Raw genomic sequence first — 27555 nt, forward strand, 5'->3', positions numbered from 1 at the left:
AACAAAAAATGTAAAGTGATTAATAGGTAGAAAAATTAATTCATAAGAAGGGGAAGAATAGAAAAGTACATTATTTTTTTTTCTTATATATTTTTTTACTTATATTTTATTGATTTTTCACAGAGTGGAAGAGAGAGGGATAGAGAGTTAGAAACATTGATGAGAAAGAATCGTCGATCAGCTGCCTCTTGCACACCCCCCACTGGGGATGTGCCCGCAACCAAGGCACATGCCCTTGCCTGGAATCGAACCCGGGACCCTTCAGTCCGCAGGCCGACGCTCTATCCACTGAGCCAAACCGGTCCCGGCGAAAAGTACATTATTTTTTATTAGCCAACTGTAATAGGTAACAAATCTATATGCCAACTTAAAATTGATACCCTCTATTATAGTAGTACATGCATTGCAATTATTTGTGTTCATTTCTCTCCTACTAGCTGTGAGTTTGCAATAAGGAACTGGATCTTGATTCATTTTGCATCTTTGGTTTCTAGGATAACGTCTAATGCACTAAATATTTGATGGATGACAGAATTTAACTGCATAGAGTTTACACCACCTATGTATACTATCACACTTTATACAAACCACAGCAAATTATTTTATTTAGTCAACATTCAACAGCTTTTTAAAAGTTGTCATCATGGCCAGGACCGGTTTGGCTCAGTGGATAGAGCGTCGGCCTGCGGACTCAAAGGTCCCGGGTTCGATTCCAGTCAAGGGCATGTACCTTGGTTGCGGGCACATCCCCAGTAGGGGGTGGGCAAGAGGCAGCTGGTCGATGTTTCTCTCTCATCGACGTTTCTAACTCTCGGTCCCTCTCAATTCCTCTCTGTGTAAAAATCAATAAAAATATATTAAAAAGAAAAAAAAAGTTGTCATCATGATCCTATCAAGAAAAATATCATCTATGCGGTATTTTAAGGTTTTTATAATCTAATTGATTTCATGACATATCTAAAAATGCTTTGACTTCTAGTACAGATTGATACGTAATAATATAATTCTTTTATTTTAAATATGTTTTTATTGATTTCAGAGAGGAAGGGGAGAGGGAGAGATAGAAACATCAATGATGGGAATCATCCATTGGCTGCCTCCTGCACGCCCCCTACCGGGGATGGAGCCCACAACCTGGGCAGGTGCCCTGACTGGAATCGAACCCGGGACCCTTCAGTCCGCAGGCCGAGGCTCCATCCACTGAGCAAAACAGGCTAGGGCAGCTGATGGAATTCTTAATGAAGGGAACCAAATGTCATGACTGCTTTGCTTTGAGGTTTAAATGACCTTGCGATGGTCGCCATCGAAACAGACCTGCCTTCCACATTGAAAGTGGGCAGGCTCCCTAAGTTAATTTTACCGTCCCTCACGCACGGGACTTCCATGTTGCATATTCTGCTAAGTATCACGCACAGACACCCCAGATCCTGAATTTGGCAGGAGTTTCAACTCTACAAAACAACTCAGAAGGGCGTGGGTGTCCAGCTTCTCCTCCCCAGGGATCGGGGCGGGGGGCACTCCGTGGTCCAGTCACCACAGGACTCAGCATCCTCCAGACGTCAGGCGTCTCCTTCCCAGAAGCGGCGGCGGCTCCGGCCGGATCTGACTCAACCTTAGGCCGCAAGCCCGCAGGGTGAGGCGGGCCCGGAGGGCGTGGGAGGGGAGTCAGCCGCCGGCCCCGTCTGACCGTCAATCTAGCGGGCCCATGACGAGGCCTGCCCTCGGGGCTCCCGGGGAGACCGGAAAGGGGGCTCCGGACCTTCCGGTCCCCTCGCGTAGCAATGGGATTCGTCTCCCCGTCAATCCCCGTAGCCCCGAAGCATGCCTGACCCAGTGCGCATGCGGTAGCACCTCAGCGCGGACCGTTAGCCAACACCCGATGATCGGGAGGGAAGCGGGGCGCCGCCGTGATCCCAGCGCCGCCTCACACAACCAACCAAGGCTGTGACGCACCCGGGGCCCCGCCCAGCAGCCCGAGTGGACCAATGCGGACGCAGCTCCGCCCACAGCTGTTCGAGGCAGGGGCGGGGCCGTCTACCTGGCTAGATCCGATTGGTCCAGGTTCGACAGGGGGCGTGGCCTAATCATCCCTAGCCGCGACTGCCCCCGCCCCGCCCCGACCCTGAACCCCCGCAGGAAGCAGGGGCGGGCCCGGCCTGGTGTGGCGGGAGGAGGAGGAGCTGGCTCGCGGCGGGGAGAGGAGTCCAGGAGGGCCTGGCAGCAGGGGAATGAAGCCTCCGCCTTCTCGGGCAGGAGCCTTTAAATACGGGCCCAGGCCCGGGACTTTCGTTGCAGGGAGAGGAGACCTGGCGGAGCGGCTGCAGTGCGGCCCGGAGGGAGGAGCTGTCCGAGCCGTGGGCACCCGCGTGGGGACCGGAGTGGAAGCCGCGCTCGGTGCTTGGAAGTGGGTAAGCGCCTTTCCCGGGATGGCCCTCCGCCCCGGCGGGATGCTCCGGGGTCCCGCGTGTGCAGGGAGCGGGGCTGCGGGGGAAGGGGTGTGCACGCTGCTCCACGATCCCTCCCAGCGCTCAGTCCCGGGCTTTCTGCCTCAAGACGCCCGCCTCCTCCTTTAGGCTCTGGGCGGGAATCGCCTTTTGGATCTGCTGCCCTAGGATGGCATTGCTTGGGCTTCTTATCCCAGACTTTTATCGCGAGTCTTCCAGGCGCATCTCTTTCTGCTTTTGCTCACTTTCTGAGTTGAAGTAAAGGAGATTTCCCCGGCCCTCCCCCGAAGGCCGATGGCCTCCCGAAGGCAGCAGCCCCCTGGTCAGGGACCCCATTTTGGTCTCAGAATCATGCATTGTCTTTTGTTGGTGTGTGAAGTCTGCTTACCTGCGGGCTGCTGCTTTCTTCACCCCATGGGCTCTTCTTTAAGAAACTAACGAGAAAACGAAGCCAGGAAGCCCTTTTGAGGGCAAAACCCTAAGACATTCTATTGTGGCATCTTGTATGGGCTGTCCTGGAATGCATTGTTGCCGCTACACCATATACATTGTTTTATTTCATGTCAGGGGAGGCCTGTGCTGGGTGCTTTAGGAGATCATGTTTGCATAATTCCTTGATAAATTATACCTCTTAAATAGGAAGGTAATGGAGTAGGGTTGAGGATTCTGGAATCTAGAAAAGAGGGATTCTCTGGCTGGGAGCTTTTTATGGATCTATGTACAGAAGAGGGCTGTCCATTGATTGCCCTGGAAGACACAGTGAGTCTTTGAGTTTCCTCAAATCCCCTAAGAAATAGAGAACAGTAGTCTGGTCTGTTTCTTCAGGGGGGTTCTGGAAATGAAAGAGCTTACTGTCTGCTCAGAGATGTGCTTGGTAATATCCAGCATCTAGTTAGAGGTAAGTGGTAGACAATCCTGATCAGAAGGACCACGTTTCTTCTCTGACCACTCTACTTCTTTCTCTAACATAAAATCTATAACAGAATCTTTTCCATCCAGTCTCACTATTTCCACAGCTAAAGAAACCCTTTAGATACAAACATTAGCACTCTCTCACTGGTTAGTATTTTTCCTGGGTCAGGCATCTGTTAGTATATAACTTTTGAAAGTGACTGAAATGATTTGTGAAGTTGACATATCCAGCTACAGTTAGTCTCATGCTTTGTGCAGTGTACTGAAGAGGCGTGGAGGTGGAGGAATTATATGTAGTTTAGATTGTAGTAGGACCTTCCCTGTCTGTTAGCCACATATGCTAGGTAGAAATATTGACCTCAATTTGTAAAATTTTACAATGAAGAGTAGTTTTGGAATCACCTGGCTTTTTGTGACTTTCCCAAAATACAGAGGTAAAAAACTCATTTCAAACTGACTTATAAACCAAACATTCCCATTTCCCTGACAGCCCCAGTAGGGAGGGTCAGAAGGTACAAAAAAGTAGAAATAGGAAATGGAATCAGAAGACATCGTGTCGGGGAAAGTATATCACTAACACTGTATCAAGCTCTCTATTAGAGCTTATTGAAAATGTTATTGAAATTTCCAAAGATAATTTATTTGGATTTGCACAGATCATACGTCCAACTTCTCCCGTCATTTTCCCATTGTCATTTACAGCCACACTTCCTATGAAATAGCAATGTAGGGATCCCAGAAACATATGTAATTCTATAACACAGGTCCACCTGCTATCAATCGTGTACTCCATCTGTTGTATGCGAGACAAGCTGAATACAGCCTTGCAGTCAAGGTGGATAAGAAGTAACTGGGAAGACATAACTGAAGTTCTGTCTAAAGAGGAGAAGGTGATAGGTTTCTGGGCAGTCTCTGCAAAAATACTCCGATCAGCCATCTGAGCGAAAGATATTAAAATAATAGTCTTCATTTATAAAGGTAGACCCTTATGGAGAGTTATTCATTCAATTAATATGTATTGAGAGCCTCCTGTTCTAGGTATCAAGGCGAACAGCAACAGCTAAGAACTGGGAGGACCTTATTAAACTATGAACTTCTTGAGCTCAAGTTGCCTCACGTACACATTCAATCCATGTTTTTATTTTTATTATTATTATTTGCTTTTATTAGCATTTATTTTATGCTGACTTTACTCTCTGGGCATAAGTTTTTGCTTCTTCTGGTTTTCTTTTCCTCCTGTGCTACCCTCTCTTCTCGTTTAGGACAATCAGCTCTTTTTCAGTCAGATCCTCTCCATGTGGCAGGGAGCGCTCCTGTGTGGCTTAATCTGCCCAGGAGATCTGTGAGTTCTCTGCTGCATCTTAGGAACTTTGCTCACCGGGATGTGCTCAGTGACCTGAGACTTCACATCTAAACCCTAAGTTCAGCATTACTCTGCATTTTTAAGCATGTGCAGCCAGCACCTGTTTTGCTTGAGATTGAGGGCATAGATTCTCCTATTTACCTCTCAGCTGTGGGATTAAGTGGTAACCCAAAGACATTTTCTGGTCCAAAAATACTTTGAGATGACACTTTTTACGTATTCTAGATTTATTGGTTTTACTTAGAGAAGTTGGCTAGCTGTCCAGTAAGGGTGTTACAGTGTAAGTTTTTCAGGTTCATTACACTTCAGAACTTGATCTTCAGCCTTACATATCTGGAAGGTAGTTCCATCCCCCCTCCTCCCATGAACCCAAAGTTACTGAGGCTTTAAATGTTAACTTATGATGATTAAGCTCATAAGGGACTGATGAATACACTAGAATGGGACTTTGCGATTACAGTAGAGAAATTTTACTTCAGTGCCTGGAATACTTGTGTCTCAAATCCAGGCCATCACTTTCTAGTATTATGGTTCCTGGAAATCTGAATTCATAAGGCAGCATGGAATCAGAACAAAGAATTTTGGGGAATATGCCATCCAAGCATTGGGAAAGCCTGTTTTTGCCCTATTCTCTGAAATCAGAAAGCTTCTGACTTCCACATTCTGTGTGCTCTTCTGGAGACAGGACTGAAATAAACAATGTCATTCTTGTTCTTAACTCCCTCTCCAGGCTGATCATTCCCTTTGTTTCCCCAGGCCCCCCGCCCTTTTTTATTTTTTAATTATTATTATTTTTTCCAGTGGAGTTATTAGATTTTAGCTACTTTAATGCCATTGATTCTTAGGTCACTTTCAGCATTTTACCTTAAGTTATTAAATTGTAGTCTCATGGATTGTTATGGCCATTCTTTCCTGAAAGAGGCATTCAAGACTCTTTCAATTCATTTTCATTCTAGGATCACTATTTTATATATATATATATATATATATATATATATATATATATATATATATATATATGTTGATTTCAGAAAGGAAGGTAGAGGGAGAGATCAAAACATCAATGAAAGAGAATCATTGATTGGCTGCCTCTTGCATGTCCCCCACTGGGGATCAAGCCTGGAACCCAGGCATGTGCCCTTGACCGGAATCGAACCCAGTCCGCAGGCCAATGCTCTATCCTTTGAGCCAAACCAGCTAGGGCTATTCACTACTTCTTTTAAAAAATATATACTTTATTGATTTTTTATGGAGAGGAAGGGAGAGGGATAGAGAGTTAAAAACATTGATGGGAGAGAAACATTGATCAGCTGCCTCCTGCAACACTTCCTGCTGGGGATGTGCCGGTAACCAAGGTACATGCCCTTGACCGGAATCGAACCCGGGACCTTTCAGTCCACAGGCTGACGCTCTATCCACTGAGCCAAATCGGTTAGGGCAGGAATATAATTTTTAAAATTTAATTGATTTCAGAGAGGAAGGAAGAGGGAGAGGACTAGAAACATCGATGATGATAGAGAATTATTGATAGGTTGCCTCTTGCACAACCCACACTGGGGATCAGCCCACAACCTGGGCATGTGCCCTGCCTGGGAATTGAATCATGACTTCCTGGCTCATAGATCGATGCTCAACCACTGAGCCATATCAGCTGGGCAAGAATACCATATTTTTATGGCTTCATATGATAAGAAACTGTCAACCCACTTAATTAGATTATTAAGGAGAGAATACCGGATTTAGCATGGCTTTGGTAAGTACATCCACACAATGAAATATGGTATAACTTTTTTTTTTTAAATAAGAGAAAAGAGAGGAAATGCATAGGATTTCAGAATGCATTAAGTGGAAAATAAAACAAATGTTGATAGTGTATATAGTATTCTATCACTTGAATTTAGGGAGAAAAAATTATTAGAATTTGCTATATATTTACTTGTATTTACTGGAAGGATACACAAAATCTAATAAAGGAGTTGCTTGTGGGAACCAAGTAGTAGGGATGGGGTAGGCACGAGACTTCTTAGAGTATATATCTTTTTATATGGATTTAATTTTTGAACCATATGAATGCATTACCTATTCAATACAAAAAACAAATTTCTTTGTGTGTATTTCATTAAGAGTATTGCTTTCTGCTCACCCTATTGAATAAAGAGGGAATATGCTAATTGCCCCTCCCGCTGGTGCAAAGATGGCAGCGCCCACAGCCAATAAGGAGGGAATATGCTAATTGACTGTCATGCCCTCAAAGATGGCAGCACCCGTCCCTTCAGCCCCACCAGGACACCTGTCTCCAGGGTTCCTCAATCCCCTCAGCCCCCAGCTGCACAGGACCAGCCCAAGGCACAGGCAAGCCTTGATGGTGGCTGTGTAGCCACCCAGGGCCATCTAAGGCTCAGGTAACCAGGTCCAGCTGAGGCTTGCACTGCTGGCACCGAGGTGTGATGGGGTGTCACCTTCCCCTGATTGCTGGGTTGCCTCTTGCCCCGAGGGCTCCCAGTCTGTGAGAGGGGGCAGGCTGGGCTGAGGGATGCCCCACCCCCCATCAGTGCATGAATTTTCCTGCAGGAGGTTTCTAGTATTTATTGTTTTACTAAAACTTTGTTTCTTTATACAGTTTTAAAAAGTCATTAGAGATTAGACTCTATGAGTTGATAGCTGCTATTTATGACTACTAAAGATCAATTTATAAGCCAGGGTTAATTGTTAATAATACAGACCAGGATACTTTTATGGTTTGGTCAGCTCATTCGTTTCCAGTAGGGAAATCTACTCAGAGAACCAGTGAAGATTAGGGATATGCTTGCCCGGCATGGTAATTAGATCAGCCTTCTCTGATCCATGTAGGAATATACAAAAAGTTCCTGAACTCTCCGATTATCATTTTTCTATTCTTTGGAATCCATGAGTTAGATGTCCGAGGTCTTGACAAGGAGTGAAGTTCCAAGAATTTGATCAGTTTGACAGTTTTTGTTCTCACTATAATGAATAAACGGACATTCTTATGTATAAATTTGTCCTTCGTAATTTTGACTAGTGTAAATCAATTTAACTAATGGTTTTTGAAAATCTGCCAAGCCCTTGCCGGTGTGATTCAGTGGTTAAGAGCATCAGCCTGTGCACAGAAGGGCTGTTGGTTCAGTTCCCGGTGGTCAAGAGCAGATTTGATCTTTGGCCCATTGGGGCATACGTGGGAGGCAACAAATCGATATGTCTCTCACATCGATGTTTCTCTCCCTTTCTCTTTCTCTCTCTGTCCCTCCCTCCCTTCTACTCTCTCTAAAAAGCAATGGATCCGAAGCTGGTTTGGCTCAGTGGTAGAGCGTCGGTCTGTGGACTGAAAGGTCCCAGGTTCGATTCCGGGCAAGGGCATGTAGCTTGGTTGCGGGCACATTCCCAGAAGGGGGTGTGCAAGAGGCAGCTGGTCGATGTTTCTCTCTCATCAACGTTTCTAGCTCTCTATCTCTCTCCCTTCCTCTCTGTAAAAAATCAATAAAATATATTAAAAAAAAAAAAAAAAAAAGCAATGGAAAAAATATCCTCGGGTGAGGATTAAAAAAAAAAAAATCTGTGTTACAGCTTTGGTTACCACACAAATTTCTTTCTTTTAACTACATCATAGTTTCTGATTAAATTTGAAATTGAGTTTAAGATCTCTGTCAAATACCTAAAAGTAATCTGCTGAAGCCAGATTGGGTAGAGAATATAATCTCAGAGGCCGATTCTGGACTACAGAACTAATCTTACTATCAGTGTGTTTGTCTAAGCCGGTCTCAAGGCTGACCTTTGTATACCAGCATTTATTTAAGCAGGAATTGCACTTGTATTTCACCCTTGAACTTTACCTCCACAATCAAAGTTGTTCTGGTGTGTTAAGAGGCCTAAGTAAGGTTTAATTTTGCTTCTTGACTTTCTAAATATTTGGTCATTATAATCTTTGTGGCTCTTCTCCAGGAATACCAATTATTGTAATTTTTTCCTTACGTTTCATACTAGTGCAGCTGAGAACAGGTTTGGTTATCCAATTGGAATGTTATTTTTTATACTATTTTCATCATTCTTAATGAGTTTGAATGTAGGAAATCTTTCCAGATATGGCACCTTGACAGTTTTTATTTTGTGATGAATATGCAAGGTGACTTTAAAATATATTTTATTGATTTTTTACAGAGAGGAAGAGAGAGGGATAGAGTTAGAAACGTCGATGAGAGAGAATCATTGATCTGCTGCCTCTTGCACACCCCCTACTGGGGATGTGCCCACAACTAAGGTACATGCCCTTGACTGGAATCGAACCCGGGACCTTTCAGTCCGCAGGCCGAAGCTCTGTCCACTGAGCCAAACCAGTTTCGGCTGCAAGGTGACTTTAAATTTTCTGTCTTCAATAGTACAACAGGCCTACTGTGTCTCTTCCAGCGCAGTCATGTTTGAAATTAAGAAGATCTGTTGCATCGGTGCGGGCTACGTCGGAGGACCCACGTGCAGTGTCATAGCTCAGATGTGCCCTGAGATCAGGGTGACGGTTGTTGACGTCAATGAATCAAGAATCAATGCATGGAACTCCCCTACGCTCCCTATTTATGAGGTAAACCATATTGTACAACTCTTTGATGTTCTCTGTTTTCTTACTGGTTTTGTGAAATAACTTACTATTGATGTAAAAAATCTACGATCAAAACTGATGGAAATTAAGTGAAAAAATCTAGATATATAGTGTTGTGGGCATTATAATTACAGTTATGTCAAGTATGACCAGGAAAATGACTGGAAAGAAGTAAATTAGAATATTAATAATGGTTGTATTAGTGCAGTGAGTTTATGGGTAATCTTTTTCTCTACTTTTTAATTTTACTATGGCTACCATAACATAATAGTAAAATTTAAAAAATGGTATTCAGTAAAAATAAAACTATGGATGTTTATAATATAAGTCTGTTATAGTTCTTGGATTATTGTACTTAGATCAGGTAAACCTTGGATTGGTAAATGGTGCCTTTCATATTTAGTGTTTAGTATCACAAGTTTGTTTAATTGGAACTTCAAAACTTCTGAATTTAGAGAATTTATAGTTAAGAAAACATGCTTTTAACTATTCTGTTAAGGTCTCTGCATCCTTTTTTAAAAGTTACTTCATTGTAATTGAATTCATGATATGATTTTGAAGCCCAACAGGGAAGCATTGGAAAATTTGGTGGTAGCATTTTCTATTCAGTATTTTTCTATATAAATACAGGGGGGCGGGGGAGAGAATAAAGAAAAAATGGCAATAAATATGTACCTATCAATAACCACTTAAATGTCAATGTCTTAAATGCTCCAATCAAAAGACATAGGGTAGTTAAATGGATAAGAAAACAAGACCCATATATAATGCTGTCTGTAAGAGACCCACCTCAGAACTCAAGACATACACAGACTGAAAGCAAAGGGCTGGAAAAAGATATATGTTTTATTTCTTTATTTTATTTTACTTTGTTTTGCTTTGTTTGTTTGTTTGTTTGTTTGAGGATTTTTGTTTTTTGTTTTGTTTTTGTGGGCGCCAGGACCAATGATCACCAGCTGCCCAAGAACCAAAAAACTGTTTCCGAAATCTCGTTATGTCGATTCCACATGTAGAACAATCAAGCTCCTCTACATGTGCCACTCACCGCAGAAGCCCTTTTTATTCTTTCTTGATTTTAGAGAGAAGTAGGGAGAGAGAGAGAGAGGAAAGAGAAAGAAACATTGATGTGTTTTTCTACTGATTTATGCACTCATTGGTTGCTTCTTGTATGTGCCCTGACCAGGGACTGGGATTGGACCTGCATCCTTGGCATATCGGGATGATACCGTAACCAACTGAGCTAGCTAGCCAGGGCAGAACAAGATATTTCATGCAAACGAACAATACTTATATCAGACAAAATGGACTTTATAACAAAGACTATAATAAGAGACAAAGAAAGACATTGCATAATGATAAAGGGATTAATCGAGCAAGAGGATATAGCCATTGTAAACATTTATGTCCCCTGGCCGAAACCGGTTTGGCTCAATGGATAGAGCTGGGGGATTGAAAGGTCCCGGGTTCGATTCCAGTCAAGAGCATGTACCTGGGTTGCGGGCATATCCCCAGTAGGGGGTGTGCAAGAGGCAGCTGATCGATGACTCTCTCTCATCGATGTTTCTAACTCTCTATCTCTCTCCCTTCCTCTCTGTACAAAATCAATAAAATATATTTATTTATTTATTTTTTTTTTTTTAAATCAATCTTTATTGTTCATATTATTACAAAGGTTCCTCATTTCTTCCCCCCTCCACCAGGTTCCCACCCTACCCTCTGCCCCCTCCCCATCCCCCATTGTCCTCATCCATAGGTGCACAGTTTATGTTCAGTCTCTTCCTCCCTCCCTTTCCCCGATAGTAAATCCCTTTTCAGATAGTAAATCTGTTACTTAGCATTTTCTCATATCAATAATACCTCCACATGCCCAAGGATACACTTCACACAAAAGACATTTTCAAATAGGTCAACCAGCCTCATCCAGGCCCCACCCAAGGCACTCACAGATCAACACCCCAGCGCTATACTAACTCAACACATCCAGATCTAAGCCTTCATCACTTGATTCAGCAGACCCTCAAGTTCCCGCAAAAGTTTCCAGCCATGTCTGAGAGGCAGCCGTGGGCAGGTACAGGCGAGGAGCGAGCTGTTTCGGGCCTGGCTGCTCCGGGCCTGGCCTCTGTTGCTCTGGTTCGTTCCACAACCAGCTGCTCCGGGTCTGGTCACTGCCGCTCCCGACCTAGTTGCTCTGGACTTGGCTGTTGCTGCTACAGGCCTGGCCGCACCCGACCCGGCTGCTCTGGGCCCGGTTGCTCCGGTCCCGGCCGCTCCGGGCCTGGCCGCTCCCAGCCTGTCAGCCGCTGCTCCGGGCCTGGCTGCTCCCAGCCTGGCAGCTGCTGCTCCTGGCCTGGCCGCACCAGACCCGGCTGCTCCGGGCCTGGCCGCTCCCAGCCTGGCAGCTGCTGCTCCGGGCCTGGCCGCTCCCAGCCTGGCAGCCGCTGCTCCTGGCCTGGCCGCACCAGACCCGGCTGCTCCGGGCCTGGCCGCTCCCAGCCTGGCAGCTGCTGCTCCGGGCCTGGCCGCTCCCAGCCTGGCAGTCGCTGCTCCGGGCCTGGCCGCACCAGACCCGGCTGCTCCGGGCCTGGCCGCTCCCAGCCTGGCAGCTGCTGCTCCGAGCCTGGCCGCTCCCAGCCTGGCAGCCGCTGCTCCTGGCCTGGCCGCACCAGACCCGGCTGCTCTGGGCCTGGCCGCTCCCAGCCTGGCAGCCGCTGCTCCGGGCCTGGCCGCACCAGGCCCAGCTGCTCTGGGCCTGGCCGCTCCCAGCCTGGCAGCCGCTGCTCCGGGCCTGGCCGCACCAGTCCCGGCTGCTCCGGGCCTGGCCGCTCCCAGCCTGGCAGCCGCTTCTCCAGGCCTGGCCACTCCCAGCCTGGCAGCCACTGCTCCGGGCCTGGCCGCACCAGACCCGGCTGCTCCAGGCCTGGCCGCTCCCAGCCTGGCAGCTGCTGCTCCAGGCCTGGCCGCTCCCAGCCTGGCAGCTGCTGCTCCAGGCCTGGCCGCTCCCAGCCTGGCAGCTGCTGCTCCAGGCCTGGCCGCTCCCAGCCTGGTAGCTGCTGCTCCGGGCCTGGCCGCACCAGACCCGGCTGCTCCGGGCCTGGCCGCTCCCAGCCTGGCAGTCGCTGCTCCGGGCCTGGCCGCACCAGACCCGGCTGCTCCGGGCCTGGCCGCTCCCAGCCTGGCCGCACCAGACCCGGCTGCTCCGGGCCTGGCCGCTCCCAGCCTGGCAGCTGCTGCTCCTGGCCTGGCCGCACCAGACCCGGCTGCTCCGGGCCTGGCCGCTCCCAGCCTGGCAGTCGCTGCTCCGGGCCTGGCCGCACAAGACCCGGCTGCTCCGGGCCTGGCCGCTCCCAGCCTGGCAGCTGCTGCTCCGGGCCTGGCCGCACAAGACCCGGCTGCTCCGGGCCTGGCCGCTCCCAGCCTGGCAGTCGCTGCTCCGGGCCTGGCCGCACCAGACCCGGCTGCTCCGGGCCTGGCCGCTCCCAGCCTGGCAGTCGCTGCTCCGGGCCTGGCCGCACCAGACCCGGCTGCTCCGGGCCTGGCCGCTCCCAGCCTGGCAGCTGTTGCTCTGGGCCTGGCCGCTCCCAGCCTGGCAGCCGCTGCTCCAGACCTGGCCACACCAGACCCGGCTGCTCCGGACCTGGCTGCTCCCAGCCTGGCAGCTGCTGCTCCGGGCCTGGCCGCTCCTAGCCTGGCAGCCGCTGCTCCAGGCCTGGCCACACCAGACCCAGCTGCTCCGGGCCTGGCCGCTCCCAGCCTGGCCGCCGCTGCTCCGGGCCTGGCCGCACCCGACCCGGCTGCTCCGAGCCTGGCCGCTCCCAGCCTGGATGCTCCGTGCTTGGCTACTGCTGTTCTGGGCCTGGCTGCTCCCAACCCGGCTGCTCTGGACCGGGCCTCTCCGGGCCCAGCCACTCCGCGTCTGGGTGTTCCTGGACTGGCCACCCTGGGCTTGGCCGCCTCTGCCCCAGGCCTGGCTGCCACTGCCCCAGGTCTGGCTGCTCCAGTGCTGGCCGTTGATGCTCTTGTTCTGGCCGCTGCTGCTCTGGGGCCTGGCCACTGCTGCTCCGGGCCCAGCCGCCACTGCCTTGTGCCTGGCCACTCCAGGCCTGGTCGCCGCCGTTCCAACACTCTGTCCCTTTTCTCTCTTCTTTTTTTTTTTTCTCTTTCAAAAAAAAACAAAACGCATTTATGTTGCAATGCTGGCTGGTGTGTTGAGCTCTGACCTAGTCTTTGATCTTTCAAGATCCTCTCTGCATTCTTTCCCAAGTAATTTCACTATCATTTGCTCTCACTTGATTTCTTCACACTGAGAACTTCCTTGGTTTCTTCCTCCTTGTCCTGGGAGCTCAGCAGGTTGGCCTGTGGCACCCCTTTGTTCTCCGCGGGCTGCTCCAGCCTGTTGCCGGGGTCGGCGCCGCCCAGGAAGCAGCCCCCGTCCTTGGCTCCGTTGCCAGCGCTCAGCAGTCGAAGGCTCAGGGGCACCCCCCCCACTGGGGGCCCCGTCGCCCGGCTCCTTGCTGGCGCCCGGCTGGCCGGTGTCCGGCAGGGGCTCCTGCTCCTCGTGGCGTTCCTCCAGTCTGGAGCTTTCTTTCTCCCTCCCACTAGGGGAGTCCAGGATCAGAGTCAACAGACTGTCCTCTGCGCACAGTGTGCGCGACTCCGGGGGCTCGGCCTTTCGCCGCGCTCCCAGGACTCCACCTCACAGCTCCGTCTCCCCCTGCCCGAGCCTGGGTCCCCAGGGACTGGCCCAGACCTGGAGTTCGGGGCGGTCTGGACTGAGGCTCAGAGCCGCCGCCGGAGGCTTTGTTTCTTCCGGCTAGGGTAATCCAGCATCAGAGTCAACATTCAGTCCTCTGCGCGCCATGTGCGCGCGACTCTGGGGGCCCCGCATTTCGCCGTCCCCCGGGATTGTCTCCCCCTGCCGGAGCCTGGGTCCCCAGGGTCTGGCACATAACTTGGGGCTCAGCGCTGCCGGTTCGGGGGTTCAGCCCAGGCTGGGGATTCTATTTCCTTCCTGCTAGGGAACGCCAGGCAGCACCCAGCCCTCTCCTCCTCTCCGGCTGCGACCTCTCCGCGCGCGCGCGTGCGTGCGAGCGCGCAGCATGTCTCCGTACCTTAGGCTTTTTTTCAGCTCCTCTTATTTTCCTTCTGGTTTTCTCCCTCCTTCCTATTGTAGAGTTTTCAGTCAGTCGACTACCTGTAGCTCTGGGCAATGTCCACTCTACATTTTAGTTGTATTCCCTTGAAATTGTTGTGAGCTGCTGCGGCTAGGTGTATACCCGAGCAGCCATCTTGGATCCTCCCAATAAAATATATTTAAAAAAATAAATAAAAATAAAAAAATAAAAACATTTATGTCCCCAACATAGAAGCACCTAACTATGTAAAGCAAATCATGATGATATGTGTAGGAGGAAATGCCATAGAGAAGCAATGAAGAATTTCAGAGAAGGTAAACCAAATACCAGAAGAGTCTTAATAGTGCAAACCTATACAGACGTATGCCTTGGTTATGAGTGACAAACACAGTGAAGAGCACACAGTAAGTGTTCAATAAATGTTTGCTGGATCAATAGATAAGCTGTCAACTTTCACAAATACAGGAGAAATAAGGGCTGAGACATATTCATTACATTTTGCATAATGAAGGGGATTATAACTTTTGCAAGAATAATTACCAACGATAGGAGCTTGAGGGTAAAAGAGTAGAAAAAAAGTAAGACTCTTAAGTTTAATTTAGAAGAGGGGATGGTCACTGAGGAGAGGCACAGGGTAAATGCAATGACTTTATTTATATTTGATTATCGAGTACATTAATTAAAGTAGACAAATCACATAGGGAAGGAATCGTCAAAAGCGTAAGAAGAAAGGGCTAGTTGATGGAATGATGTAGAAAGAGCTGAAGGATGGGATCAAAAGCACAAATGGAGGGAGAAGCCTTGAAAACTTCTTGGAGACTGAAGGAAGCAAACAAGGATGAGAAACATATAGACAGTTTTGTTGGTGGGACATGAAATAAAGATGACTGACATTGGTAATCTATCTTGCCTGGAATTGAGAGGGAAAATAGTCTGAAGAAGATAAAAGGGGTCGTGTTGGGTCAGGGATTGTGAATAGTAAAGGCTCAGAGCAGGACAGATGCTTCTAATTTTATGAATGGAGTTACATCAGGGTAAACCCTTTGTAAGTTAGAACTATTGTGAGTCAAAAATGCATTTAATATACCTAGTCTACTGAACATCATAACTTAGCAAAGCCCATTTTAAACCTGCTCAGAACACTTACGTTAGCTTACAGTTGGACCATTATCTTGAGTTCTATCTCAAGAGCAATTGCCTGCCTTTTCTCACCAGAAACAATAAACACAGATGTTTTGTAGACTTGATGGGATGTAAAACATAATATCCAAAAAACACTGGCAACTCATTACACTGCAGAGTATCTCCCATGATCATTGCTGCTGTACAGACATCAACATTCCCTGGGAAGACATCAAAATTTGAAGTACAGTTCCTACTGAATGCATATCGCTTTCGCATCATTGTTAAGTCAAAAAATTGTAAGGTGAAGTCCTGGCCAGGTAGTTCTATTGGTCAGAGCATTGTATGGATAAGCCAAGGTTGCTTGTTTGAACCCTGGTCAGGGCACATAAAAAATCAACCAATGAATGCATAAATAAGTGGAACAACAAATCAGTGTTTCTTTCTCTTTCTCTTTCTCTCTGAAAAAAAAAAAAAAAAAAAAGATTTAACAGGCCACAATGAAACCCAACTAAATATACTTAAGGCCTAGGAGTTTATGTTTACTGTGGTTCTTTCTAATCTTATAGACTTATATTTTATGGGTCAAAACTATATTAATAAAAAAGTAGCCATTTTGTATTCCGTGAGAAAGAAATGTAATGATTTATAATGTAAAATGTGGTAATAAGTTACTTAAGTTTTTACTCAGAAAATAATGTGGTACTTTTAATATTTAACAATTAAAACATTTTGTTTTGTGTTACCATATTTTATTGCATAGTCTGCCTTTTTTGTTAACATTGTTCATTAAAATAATTTAATAACTACTTTTTAAATTTATGTTTTAGTGATTCCTTAATTTGACAAAGATAATAACTACTTTTAATTTTATTTTTATTGATTTCAGAGAGAAAGGGAGAAGGAGAGAGAGAGAAATATCAATGATGAAAGAATCATTGATCAGCTGCCTCCTGCACACCCCCTACTGGGGATGGAGCCCGAAACCCAGGCATGTGCCCTTGACTGGAATCGAACCCAGAACCCTTCAGTCTGCAGGCCGATGCTCTGTCCACTGAGCCAAACCAGCTAAGGCATTAATAACTACTTTTTAAAAAAATGAATAATTTGCTTTTCTTTTTCTGAGTAAAATTAAAGATAATTTTACCCTATGAAAAGATTTGAGGTTTTTTTCATAAAAAGTATTATATAAATTCTAATTACTAATTGTGATAGTTACATAATGACTCTAATAAGAGGTAGAATCTATATTATTAATTGCATCTGCATCATTTCTGACGATCTACAAATATCCCATTGGTTTTAGCAGAGTAACGTAGTTGTTAATTTTGAGATTTTATTGAAACTTAGTATAAATTCTGCATTGCCCTAGCTTAGTGGGTAGAACAGAATCTTCAGTAGACTGTAGGGTCTCAGGTTCGACTCTGGTCCAGGACACATACCTCGGTTGCTTACTAAATCCCCGGCCCGGGTTGGGAGGCAACCAATCGATGTGTCTCTCTCACATCCATGCTTCTCTCTCTCTGTCTCTCCCGCTTCCTTCCATTCTGTCTAAAAGATCAATATAAAAATATCCTTCGGTGAGGATTAACAAATAAACAAACAGAAAGCCCTGGCCTGTGTGGCTCAATTGGTTAAACATCATCCTATGCACTGAAAAGTCGCTGACTTGATTCCCGGTTAGGGCTCATACCCAGTTGCAGGTTCAGTCCTTAGTCCAGGTGTGCACCAGAGACAACCGATCCATGTGTCTCTCTCACTTCTCTCTCTCTCTTTTACAACCTCTCCCCCCTTCCCATCCCTGCGTGCACGTTCTGCCTTCCTCTCTCAATAAAGTCAATTTTAAAAAAACAAAGTATTCTGCATTGCCCTAATTTTAGATTAATTTAAATACAGTATTAGGAGAGTATACATAGGACTGAATTAAATTCCTCTGCAAAATCCCATAACCTTTTAGTCTGATTTTCCAGAATCTAGTCAGAATCACCAAGGAAACGTTACTATGATTAATGACACCGTATTCATGGTTGTAGTGGTTCATGTATTTTGTTGGTCCTAGTATGTATTTTAGTCAAACTAATGGAAATTGAATTTACATTTAATACTTCCTCTAATTGCTTATGTTCAAAAGCCTCCGAACCATGAAGAAAAGTAAATTGCTTCTGGATATAACTCTAAACCTGAAGCCCGAAGGGGCTTTTTACTTTGCTATATACACAGGTAGTTTTATAAACATCCATAATACTGTGGGCGTTGTTTGAACCTCTCTCCCAAGAAAAGTAAGCTTCAGTGGTTTAGGTCTGATTCTCTCCCCCCCTTTTTATTATAGAAAATTTCAAATGTACTAAAAGCAGAGAGAATAGGGTAATGAGTCCCCATATGGCCATTACCCTGTTTCAACGATTTATCTACATGGCCCAGTCCCTCATCCCATATACCACCAGCCTGATTATTTATACCTTAATCTATACTTATTTCATTAAGTATCTCTAAAATAATTGTTTTTTAAATGTAAGCACATCACCGTTATTACTGATAAAATTTTAAACAATTTCTTAATATCAAGAATTCTTATACATGTTCTTCCTCCCATAGTTTATTTGAATCAGGGTGCAAATAAGATCCGGACCTCCCAACAGATTCATGTCACTTTAGTATCTTTCAAGACCACAATATTTTAATCTCTTTCTCGGTTTTTCTCTTTAGTTTATTTGTTGAAGAAATCAAGTTTTTTATCCTGTAGAAATTTTCAGTCTGGGTTTGGCTTATTGGACTCGTCTGATCAGACTTAATTCTGTTTTTGTTTTTGTTTTGTTTTTTTTGTGGGGGGCGGGCAGGAATACTTGTTAGGTGGTGCAGCACAGCTTAATATTCTTAACATTGCTATGTATCTTATTAAACTATAAGAAAAGTAACGATTTTCATTAGAAGTATTTCTTATAGTATAATTTAGAAAAAATATATTCATGTCTGTGTAAATAGTGACTGTTTCACAACCAGTTGTATGGCCTAAATTCTTGGGGGTAAAAACCTATATTATATTCATAATGATAATGTGAAATCAAATGTTTGCTTGAAATCACAGAAGACATTGAATTTCCTGATAATTGTGTTGGTACTCAGAGTTAAATATTAACTCTTATGAAATAATCAGGTACATGGTAAACAATGACACAGCATTAAAATAAGCTGCTGCTTTATTTTTTTAAATTTATTAATTTTTATTTGATAAAGCTTTCCACATGATTCAATTACATTAAATTGGCTAAATTCAAAAATATTTCCTTTATGAGAACAAACTTTTGAAAGCATTTCAGGCTATGGATGAGGACAATGTGTGGGGGGGGTATGGACAGAGGGTGGGGTGGGAACCGGGTGGAAGGGAGCTATGGGGGGGAAAGGAGAAACAATTGTAATAATCTGAGCAATAAAGATTTATTAAATTAGAAAAAAAAAAGAAAGAAAGAAAAGAAAAAGAAAACATTTCAGGGTCTGTGAACTGTCCCAAAGTTATCCTCGGTTAAAGTCTTGAAATTTAACTTGGAAAGACCATCAAACATATAAATATATATATATATATATACACACACTCTTTTTTTTTTTTAAATATATATACTTTTATATTATATGCTTTTTATTATTTATTTTAATTTTTAAATTTCTTTATTGATTAAGGTATCACATATTTGTTCTCAATCCCCCATTCCAATTAAGCTGCTGCTTTAATTGTGAGAGGTTTAATTTGCTTTATTGAATAATGTTAAATAATGTATACTTTATGACCTTTAATATATGATCTTTGATATTTGTACACAGGTGTTATTTGAGAGTGAGTCTAGACCTTTAACTTACAATATAAACTTCTCCTTTAAAAAAAAAAATATCGTGTATATATATATATATATATATATATATATATATATATTTCTTTATTGATTTCAGAGAGGAAGGGAGGAGAGAAAGATAGAAATATCAGTGATGAGAGAGAATTGTTGATTGGCTGCCTACTTCACGTCCCCTACTGGGATCAAGCCCACAACCCAGGCATGTGCCCTTGGACAGAATCGAACCTGGGACCCATCAGTCTGCAGCCTGACACTCTGTCCACTGAGCCAAGCCAGCAAATACAACTTCTGTTTCTTTAACACATGTAACTCTATACTCTTAGGTTATCTCACGTAACTGGTAAATAGTATGTTCAGTTTTGTTGTGTTTTTTTTTTTAGCCAGGACTAAAAGAAGTAGTAGAAGCCTGTCGAGGGAAAAATCTATTTTTTTCTACCAATATTGATGATGCCATTAAAGAAGCCGATCTTGTATTTATTTCTGTAAGTATTTTCCTTTGCTGTGTGTGTTTTAATGTATTCTTGACTATACACAAGTTTCATCTTACTTTAATAGTAAATGCATTGTGGTAAGCCACAGCATTGCTTAGAATAGCATTAGCCAGTTGAATTTTGGTTGTCACTGACTTTGTCTAACTCCTTGCCAAATCCATAATCATTTGGTCAAATACATCATTAGATCATTGAACAAATAAATTCAGAGAAAGTTCTAGCCTGAGATCTAGAATTAGGAAGCGCTGGTAATGTGTGATCACATATGGTGATAGTGTTTTATTTCATCGTTTTCCCCCTTCCGGTTGGTGGAGGTGAAGTAAAGAGAATCAGATAACGTTTGCTTGCAAATTTATAGGCATCTCCTATATAGATGAATTAATTATGTTCCAAAACTCATTTTAAATTCATTTGGAACTTGGCAACTGTTGGTTAGGTTGCCAGGCTAGCCTACAGACACCTTCAGCTCATAGCATGGCTAAACTGTTGCACCTTTGCAATTAAAAAAAAAATAATAGATTCAGTGCTTGTGAGTAAACTCTGATAATCCAGTATTTGAACCAAGGTAACTTATTTCTTGCAGTCCTGGTAACCATCTACTCCTATTCTGTGTGTGCGGGTATAGTGATCGCCAATTGGTGTCTGAGTTAGGAAGTTATATGACTCAAGACCATTAGGGCCTTACAAATGAAAGGGGAAGCCAGCGGCGTGAGTTTTGACTGGGTCCCCTGAGATAAAGGGAATAAATGTCATGAGGTCCATCTACCCTCTATGCATATTGTTAATGACTAAGTTAAAGAAGGGCTGTTTTCTGAGTGTTTTTTAGTGAGACAAAAGCAGCACTAAAGATATGTGAACTCCAGAAAAAAATGGTAATGAAGCCAATCTTTCTCCCTTTTTGGCCTTTTCAAATTACTTCAGAGAACTTGGTGCATCTTCTATGACTCACCTACCCGTCCTCTACTTAAGCTTGCAGAAGGGAAGCCAACTGATCATCTCCCATCTCAGGCCTGTTTGCCTTATCCTGTTAGCCAGCCATCATTTCCCTTCTGTACTCCACTGCACCGTGGCTTCATGACTAATTTTTTTCCTAAGTTCCATACATATAAACAACTTTTTCTTCCTGTTTTTCACTCCTCAACTCAGTCCTCAAATTTTCATTTATTTTGGCTTGATTTCTTTAGTCACCCATTAGGTTATAAGCTTGTCAAGAGATGAAAATTGGCCCTTCTTTCTACTGGGTCAAAGATTATTCCTGTATAGAATTTTATAATTTTCTTGTACTTCCATTTTTATCAGAGTATTATAAAACTTGTGTGTTAGATTTATAGAGTGCTATCCTGATGAGGTCATTGAGGCAAAGGTAGCCATATATCCCCAAGATTATATAATTAAGCTAAGCCAAAACTAAATGTCTAGACTCTGGGCTCAGGATTTATTTTTCTTTCTGTTTGATAGTATTTGTCTACGTAGTATTGTGTATACTGAAAATGTTAAATAATTCTTAGCTTTAATGAACCAAGAAGGTATTTGTGAATGATACTATAAACATTTTTAAAAGCTATTGATATTGATCTATAAAGGATAGTAAGAAAGGAATTTAAAGACCATCCTATATAATAAAGAGTTAATACACAAATTGACCATCACACCCTCACAAGATGGCTGCATATGACCAGGCCTGCAGGGAGGTTAGTGAGGGACAAACAACTGAACAGCAGGCTGTGTGGGGCAACTAGGCTGGTGGGGGAGGGGAAACGTGAGGGGCTACCAGGCTGGCAGGGGGGCAGTGGGGGTGTCTAGGCCAGCGGCGGGGGAGGGTGGTTGGGGGTGACCATGCCGGTGGCGGGGGGCAGTAAGAGGCAACCAGGCTGGTGTGGGGAGCGGGCAGTTGGGGCGACCAGGCTATCAGGGTGCAGTTGGGGGTAATTAGACTGGCAGGGGGGGCAGTGAGGGACGATTAGGCCAGTGGGAGGGACAGTTGGGGGCGACCAGGCTGGTGGGGGGGCAGTTTGGGGCGACAAGGCAGGCAGGCAGGTGAGCAATTAGGAGCCAGTGGTCCAGGATTGTGGGAGGAATGTAAACTGGCAGTAGGACATCCCCTGAGAGGTGAAGGTGCAGGCTGGGCTGAGGGGGATGACCTCTTCCTCCACACACACACACACACACACACACACACACACACACACACACCCCGTGCATGAATTTCGTGCACCGGGCGTCTAGTGATAATATATCACATACAATGATACAATGAAGAGAGGAAATAAGAGAAAATTTACATTTCATTTCAGATTGTGAAGTCCTTTAGGATAAGAACTATTTCATTCATCTTTATAGCTCTAGCACTTTTTTTTAGTTTGGAACTTGCCTGCCTTGGTGTCTGACACATGTATGGTAGTTCTCAACAAAAATTTATTGAATTAATTCTCCAGAAGCTTCAAGCTATTCCTTCTGGTGATTATATTTATAAAATATATTGTTTTTGAGGAGCAAATGAGGGTTGAAGTCAGGGCTACTAGTGACAGTTAACTTCCCACTTGACTAGCTAATTGATGGTACACAGCCTATCTTGAAATCGCTGAGTATCTCACAGATAATCTGTTCTTAATCCCGGTTACTTTCACCAGGTGAACACTCCGACAAAAACTTTCGGAATGGGGAAGGGCCGTGCAGCAGATCTGAAGTACATTGAAGCCTGTGCCAGACGCATTGTACAAAACTCACACGGGTACAAAATTGTGACCGAGAAGAGCACGGTTCCTGTGAGGGCAGCAGAAAGTATTCGTCAAATATTTGATGCAAACACAAAACCCAACCTGAACCTACAGGTATGAAAAAAAAAAAAAAAGGAAGCATTAGAATCTAGTTCTTATGTAAATATTGACGTCTTAAATTTGTTCACAGTTAGCCGAAACCGGTTTGGCTCAGTGGATAGAGCGTCAGCCTGCGGACTGAAAGGTCGCAGGTTCGATTCCGGTCAAGGGCATGTACCTTGGTTGCGGGCACCATTCCCAGTGGGGGGTGTGCAAGAGCCAGCTAATTGATGATTCTCTCTCATCGATGTTTCTAACTATCCCTCTCTCTTCCTCTCTGTAAAATATCAATAAAATACATATTTTTAAAAAAAATTTGTTCACAGTTCATTCTAGCTTAACTTTCTTTGCATTGGGATTCTAGGTTCTGTCCAACCCTGAGTTCTTGGCAGAAGGCACGGCCATCAAGGACCTGAAGAACCCAGACAGAGTACTGATCGGAGGGGATGAAACCCCCGAGGGCCAGAGGGCCGTGCAGGCGCTGTGCGCTGTGTATCAGCACTGGGTTCCGAAAGAACGGATCCTCACCACCAACACTTGGTCTTCAGAACTTTCCAAACTGGTTGGTACATAGCATTCAGCTCTCCATTCATTTAAGGCCAAGGATTTATTTTTCTTATAAACTGTTAGGTTACACAGCTACTTCCTTAATATTAACAAAAGGTACCCTTTTGAAGATAATATTCTTATACAATATGAAATAATTTTCACAAGGGGGATTATATATTCCCCCTTATATAAAATATTCTGGAAAATTCTATAATTTTAATAAAATTTAAGAAAATGGAGGGTAGAATAAAAGTATTTATTTTATTTTATTTTATTTTTAAAACGGTATTTTTAAAGTCATTCCCTTCTTTTACCCTCTTTCAGAATCATCTTTTTTCTAATTAAAACATTTCCTCTTACCAACCTATTACCTCCTCAAATCGAGCATGTCAGTAACTTATATCTCCCTCAGTAATTTGCATCAACACAATGAAATACAATCCAGATGTATAAAATTGCTATTTTAGCTTATCATAGTTTTCCTTTTATTTTTTATTTTTTTAAGGCAGCAAATGCTTTTCTTGCCCAGAGAATCAGCAGCATTAACTCTATAAGTGCCCTTTGCGAAGCAACAGGAGCTGACGTGGAAGAGGTGGCGACAGCCATTGGGATGGACCAGAGAATCGGAAATAAGTTTCTGAAAGCCAGTGTTGGTAAGCTGACAATTTCAGTCCATAAAGTGGGTTCATTTAGTTGGGTCTGTAAATTTAAGGAAGTAAATAATTAAATAAATTTAAGGAAGTCTTTGTTTAACTTAATACCCTTAAAATAATCATCCCATTATACATGTAGCCTTCAGCCTTATTTTTCAGAACTTATTATTTTTTTTTAATAATATACTAAAGGCCCAGTGCACAAAATTCATGCACTCGGGGGTAGGGCCCCTCAGCCTGGCCTGCACCCTCTCACAGTCTGGGAGCCTGTGGGGGATGTCCGACTGATGGCCAAGGGAGCGGTCCTAAGCCATCAGTTGGACATCCTTAGTGCTTCCAGCCATGAGTGTTGAGCATCTGCCCCCTGGTGGTCAGTGCACGTCATAGCAATTGGTTGTTTTGCCATTTGGTTGATTTGCATATTAGCCTTTTATTATATAGGATGAGATGCCCGGTGCACAGATTCATGCACCAATGGGGTCCCTTGGTCTGGCCTGCACCCTCTCACAATCCAGGACCCCTCGGGTGATGTTGGATTGCTAGCTTCAAACCAATCCCTGCAGGCCAGGTTGAGGGATCACACCAGTGTCCAAATCTGTGCACCAGGCCTCTAGAATGAATATAAGATTTTTGGTTAATCTTTTCCCACCCACCACCCACCCCCCCCTTCCCTCTGAGATTCATCAGTCTGTTCCATGTTTCCATGCCTGTATATTAAGCATCTGTCCCCTGGTGGTTAGTGCATATCGTAGCTACCGGTCAAACAGTTGAATGGTCAAAGAGTTGCTTTGGCTTTTATATATATAGACTTATATTGATTTCAGAAAGGGAGAGGGAGAGGGAGAGATAGAAACATTGATGATGAGAGAGAATCATTGATTAGCTGCCTGCTGCACACCCCTTACTGGAGATCAAGCCCACAACCCAAGCATGTGCCCTTGACTGGAATCAAACCCGGGACCCTTCAGTCTGCAGGCCGACACTATCCAAGGATCTAAACCAGCTAGGGCTATGAGGGAATTTTTAAGTGAGGTAAGAGTTACTTATGTTGTTTAGTAATTATTGACTAATTAGTGGGATAAATATACTTCAGTGTTTTAGAAAGAATAAATTAGTATTTAGTAAGAACATCAGGAAGAATAAGTTTGGGAGACCACATTAAAAAAACCTCAATACCCAAAGCAAATAGCAAAAATTTGCTATCATTTGCTATTCTTACTTTTAGAAATATGGCTTTGCTCTTCATTATTTCCAGAGTCTGTATTTGTGAGTTAGCTTACTCACTGATTTCTAACCTCCACATCAGTACTTGGGGTACTTTGTGGCCATTTGCAGACATGAACAGAGAAGCAAAAAATTTAACTGACATACATTCCCAGCTAAAGCTGAATACGGCAGTGCTCTTGCCTTCCCATTTCAGCTTTCATACTACAAACATGCACCATTTTTGTGGTTAATTAAGTGACAAGTGTTTTGCATTTTTGTGCTCTTTGGTTATGGTTTCACTGTTTAAAATGCATCCAGGAGAAAATACATGTGGTTAAGTTTCATTCCTGCATGAGTGATAGTGCTGGTGGCTCTGAGTTCAATGTTAATGAAACAATAATATGTATTAAATAAGGTGTCTCTAGCCGAAGCCGGTTTGGCTCAGTGGTAGAGCGTCGGTCTGCGGACTGAAAGGTCCCCGGTTCGATTCTGGTCAAGGGCATGTACCTTGATTGCGGGCACATCCCCGGTAGGGGGTGTGCAAGAGGCAGCTGGTCGATGTTTCTCTCTCATCGACATTTCTAGCTCTCTATCTCTCTCCCTTTCTCTCTGTTAAAAATCAATAAAATATATTAAAAAAAAAAAATAAGGTGTCTCTAAACCAGTGTTTCCCAAACTTCTCTCATGATGAGAATCACCTGGTGGAGTTGTTAAAACACAGATTCCTGAATCCCAACTAAGAAGTGCTAAACTAGAATTTTTGGGAACATATAGGTAAAATTGTATACCTAACTAGTGCTCTAAGACAGATGTTATATACAGAGCACTAAGTTAGGTATGCAATTTTACCTATATGTTCTCAAAAATTCTAGTTTAGCACTTCTTTGTTGGGATTCAGGAATCTGTGTTTTAACAACTCCACCAGGTGATTCTCATCATGAGAGAAGGTTGGGAAACACTGCTCTAAACAGAAACACATAAAACAAGATTATTTATTGATTGGTTGATGAAAATGTGACCAGAAGCTCACAGGAACTTAACCCTGTATTTCATTTAGGAGCAGTGCTACAGTATTTGTTAATTTGGCAATTTGTAGAACATAACTTTCCAGGTAACATGAGAACTGATTGTATTTTTGGATATAGGTTAATAAGATTGACGTAAAACTAAACAGAGCCTCTTAAAAAAAAATTTTTTTTTTGTAATCCTCTCCTGAGAATATTTTTGCTAAGGATTTTTAGGCGGAGTGGAAGGGAGGGAGGGGGGAAAGAGAAAGATCGATGTGAGAAAGACACATTAACCAGCTGCCTCCTGCACGAAGGCCGGTGATCAAACCTGCATCCAGGTGCGTGCCCTTGACTGGGAATCGAACCCTCTACCTGTGGGCTGCTGCTCTAACCATGGAGCCCCACTGGCCAGGGTGCAAACAGAGCCTTTTACGCGTTGGTTCATAGGGCAGCCTTTCTTGTATTTCTGGGGCCTTATGCCATTTTCCATTACTGGTTTTCTTGGCTTTTTGTATCTTTTTGATATTTTCTTCTAGCCATCATTTAGTAAAAATAACTACAATTTACTGAAGCCATATTGTGCACCAACTTAACCAGCACTTTATATATCTCATTATTAATCCTCACAACCTAGTATAAAGGTGCTGGTATTTTCTTTATGGAGGTAATTGCGGTTCAGGGAAATTTTGCAACTTGCTCAAAGTCATACAGTTAAGGAGTGACTAGGTGTTTCTGACTCCAGAGTTCACGCCAATCCTCACTGTATACTGCATTGCACTAGAATAGGGGTAGGCAAAATATGGCCTTCATGCCAAATCCTGCCCACAGTTTATTTTTATAAATAAAGTTTTATTGGAACATAGCCACACTCATTTGATTACATATAGTCTGTGATTGTTTCTGAGCTACAAAGGCAGAGTTGAAGAGTTGTGTCAGAGAGCTGGGCGGTGCTCTCAGTGGGTAGAGCATCAGCCTGCTAACTGAAGAATCACGAGTTCCATTCCAGTTCAATGGCATGTGCAGGAGGCAACCAACCCATATGTCTCTCCCACTTTGATATTTCTCTCTCTGTCTCTCCCTCTTCCTTCCATTCTCTCTAAAAACCAATGGAAATAATATTGTTGGGTGAGGATTAACAACAACAAAGAGTTGTACCAGAGACTATATGGCGTACAAAGATTTAAATATTTGCTACTGGCTCATAAAAGTTTGCCAGCCCTGTGCTAAAGTTAGATATGTGGGGCAGTGATACTAGAAGACTGAGAAAAAGGATAGAAAATATGGAAGTAATAAAACTTCAGCTAGAGAATTATTTGGGGTTTATTTCTAGAATTGATTAGTTGCCAGCAAATTTCACACAATTTATAAAACCACTAATTTTCCAATATTCAAATTTTAGTATTTAAAAT

The 27555-nt window shown here is 43.9% G+C and overlaps 1 protein-coding gene across 3 annotated transcripts in view; it reads left to right on the forward strand.

Moving 5' to 3' along the window:
• The first annotated feature begins 2134 nt into the window (after nucleotides 1-2134).
• Nucleotides 2135-27555, forward strand: part of UGDH (UDP-glucose 6-dehydrogenase) — a 33749-nt gene continuing 8328 nt past the window's right edge. Inside the window, exons 1-6 of one of the 3 annotated variants that reach the window (XM_084901008.1) lie at nucleotides 2135-2408; nucleotides 9139-9307; nucleotides 19805-19906; nucleotides 22546-22746; nucleotides 23096-23293; nucleotides 23786-23933. In XM_084901008.1, the coding sequence (XP_084757134.1) occupies nucleotides 9146-9307; nucleotides 19805-19906; nucleotides 22546-22746; nucleotides 23096-23293; nucleotides 23786-23933 (811 nt within the window). In that variant the 5' untranslated portion in view covers nucleotides 2135-2408; nucleotides 9139-9145. Of the gene's footprint in view, nucleotides 2409-9110; nucleotides 9308-19804; nucleotides 19907-22545; nucleotides 22747-23095; nucleotides 23294-23785; nucleotides 23934-27555 lie in introns of all 3 variants that reach the window. The other 2 variants (XM_084901009.1, XM_084901010.1) reach the window with 2 other exon arrangements.

The sequence above is a fragment of the Pipistrellus hanaki genome (genome assembly GCF_964339955.1).
Source record: "Pipistrellus hanaki genome assembly, chromosome: 1".
NCBI classification, from domain to species: Eukaryota; Metazoa; Chordata; class Mammalia; order Chiroptera; family Vespertilionidae; genus Pipistrellus; species Pipistrellus hanaki.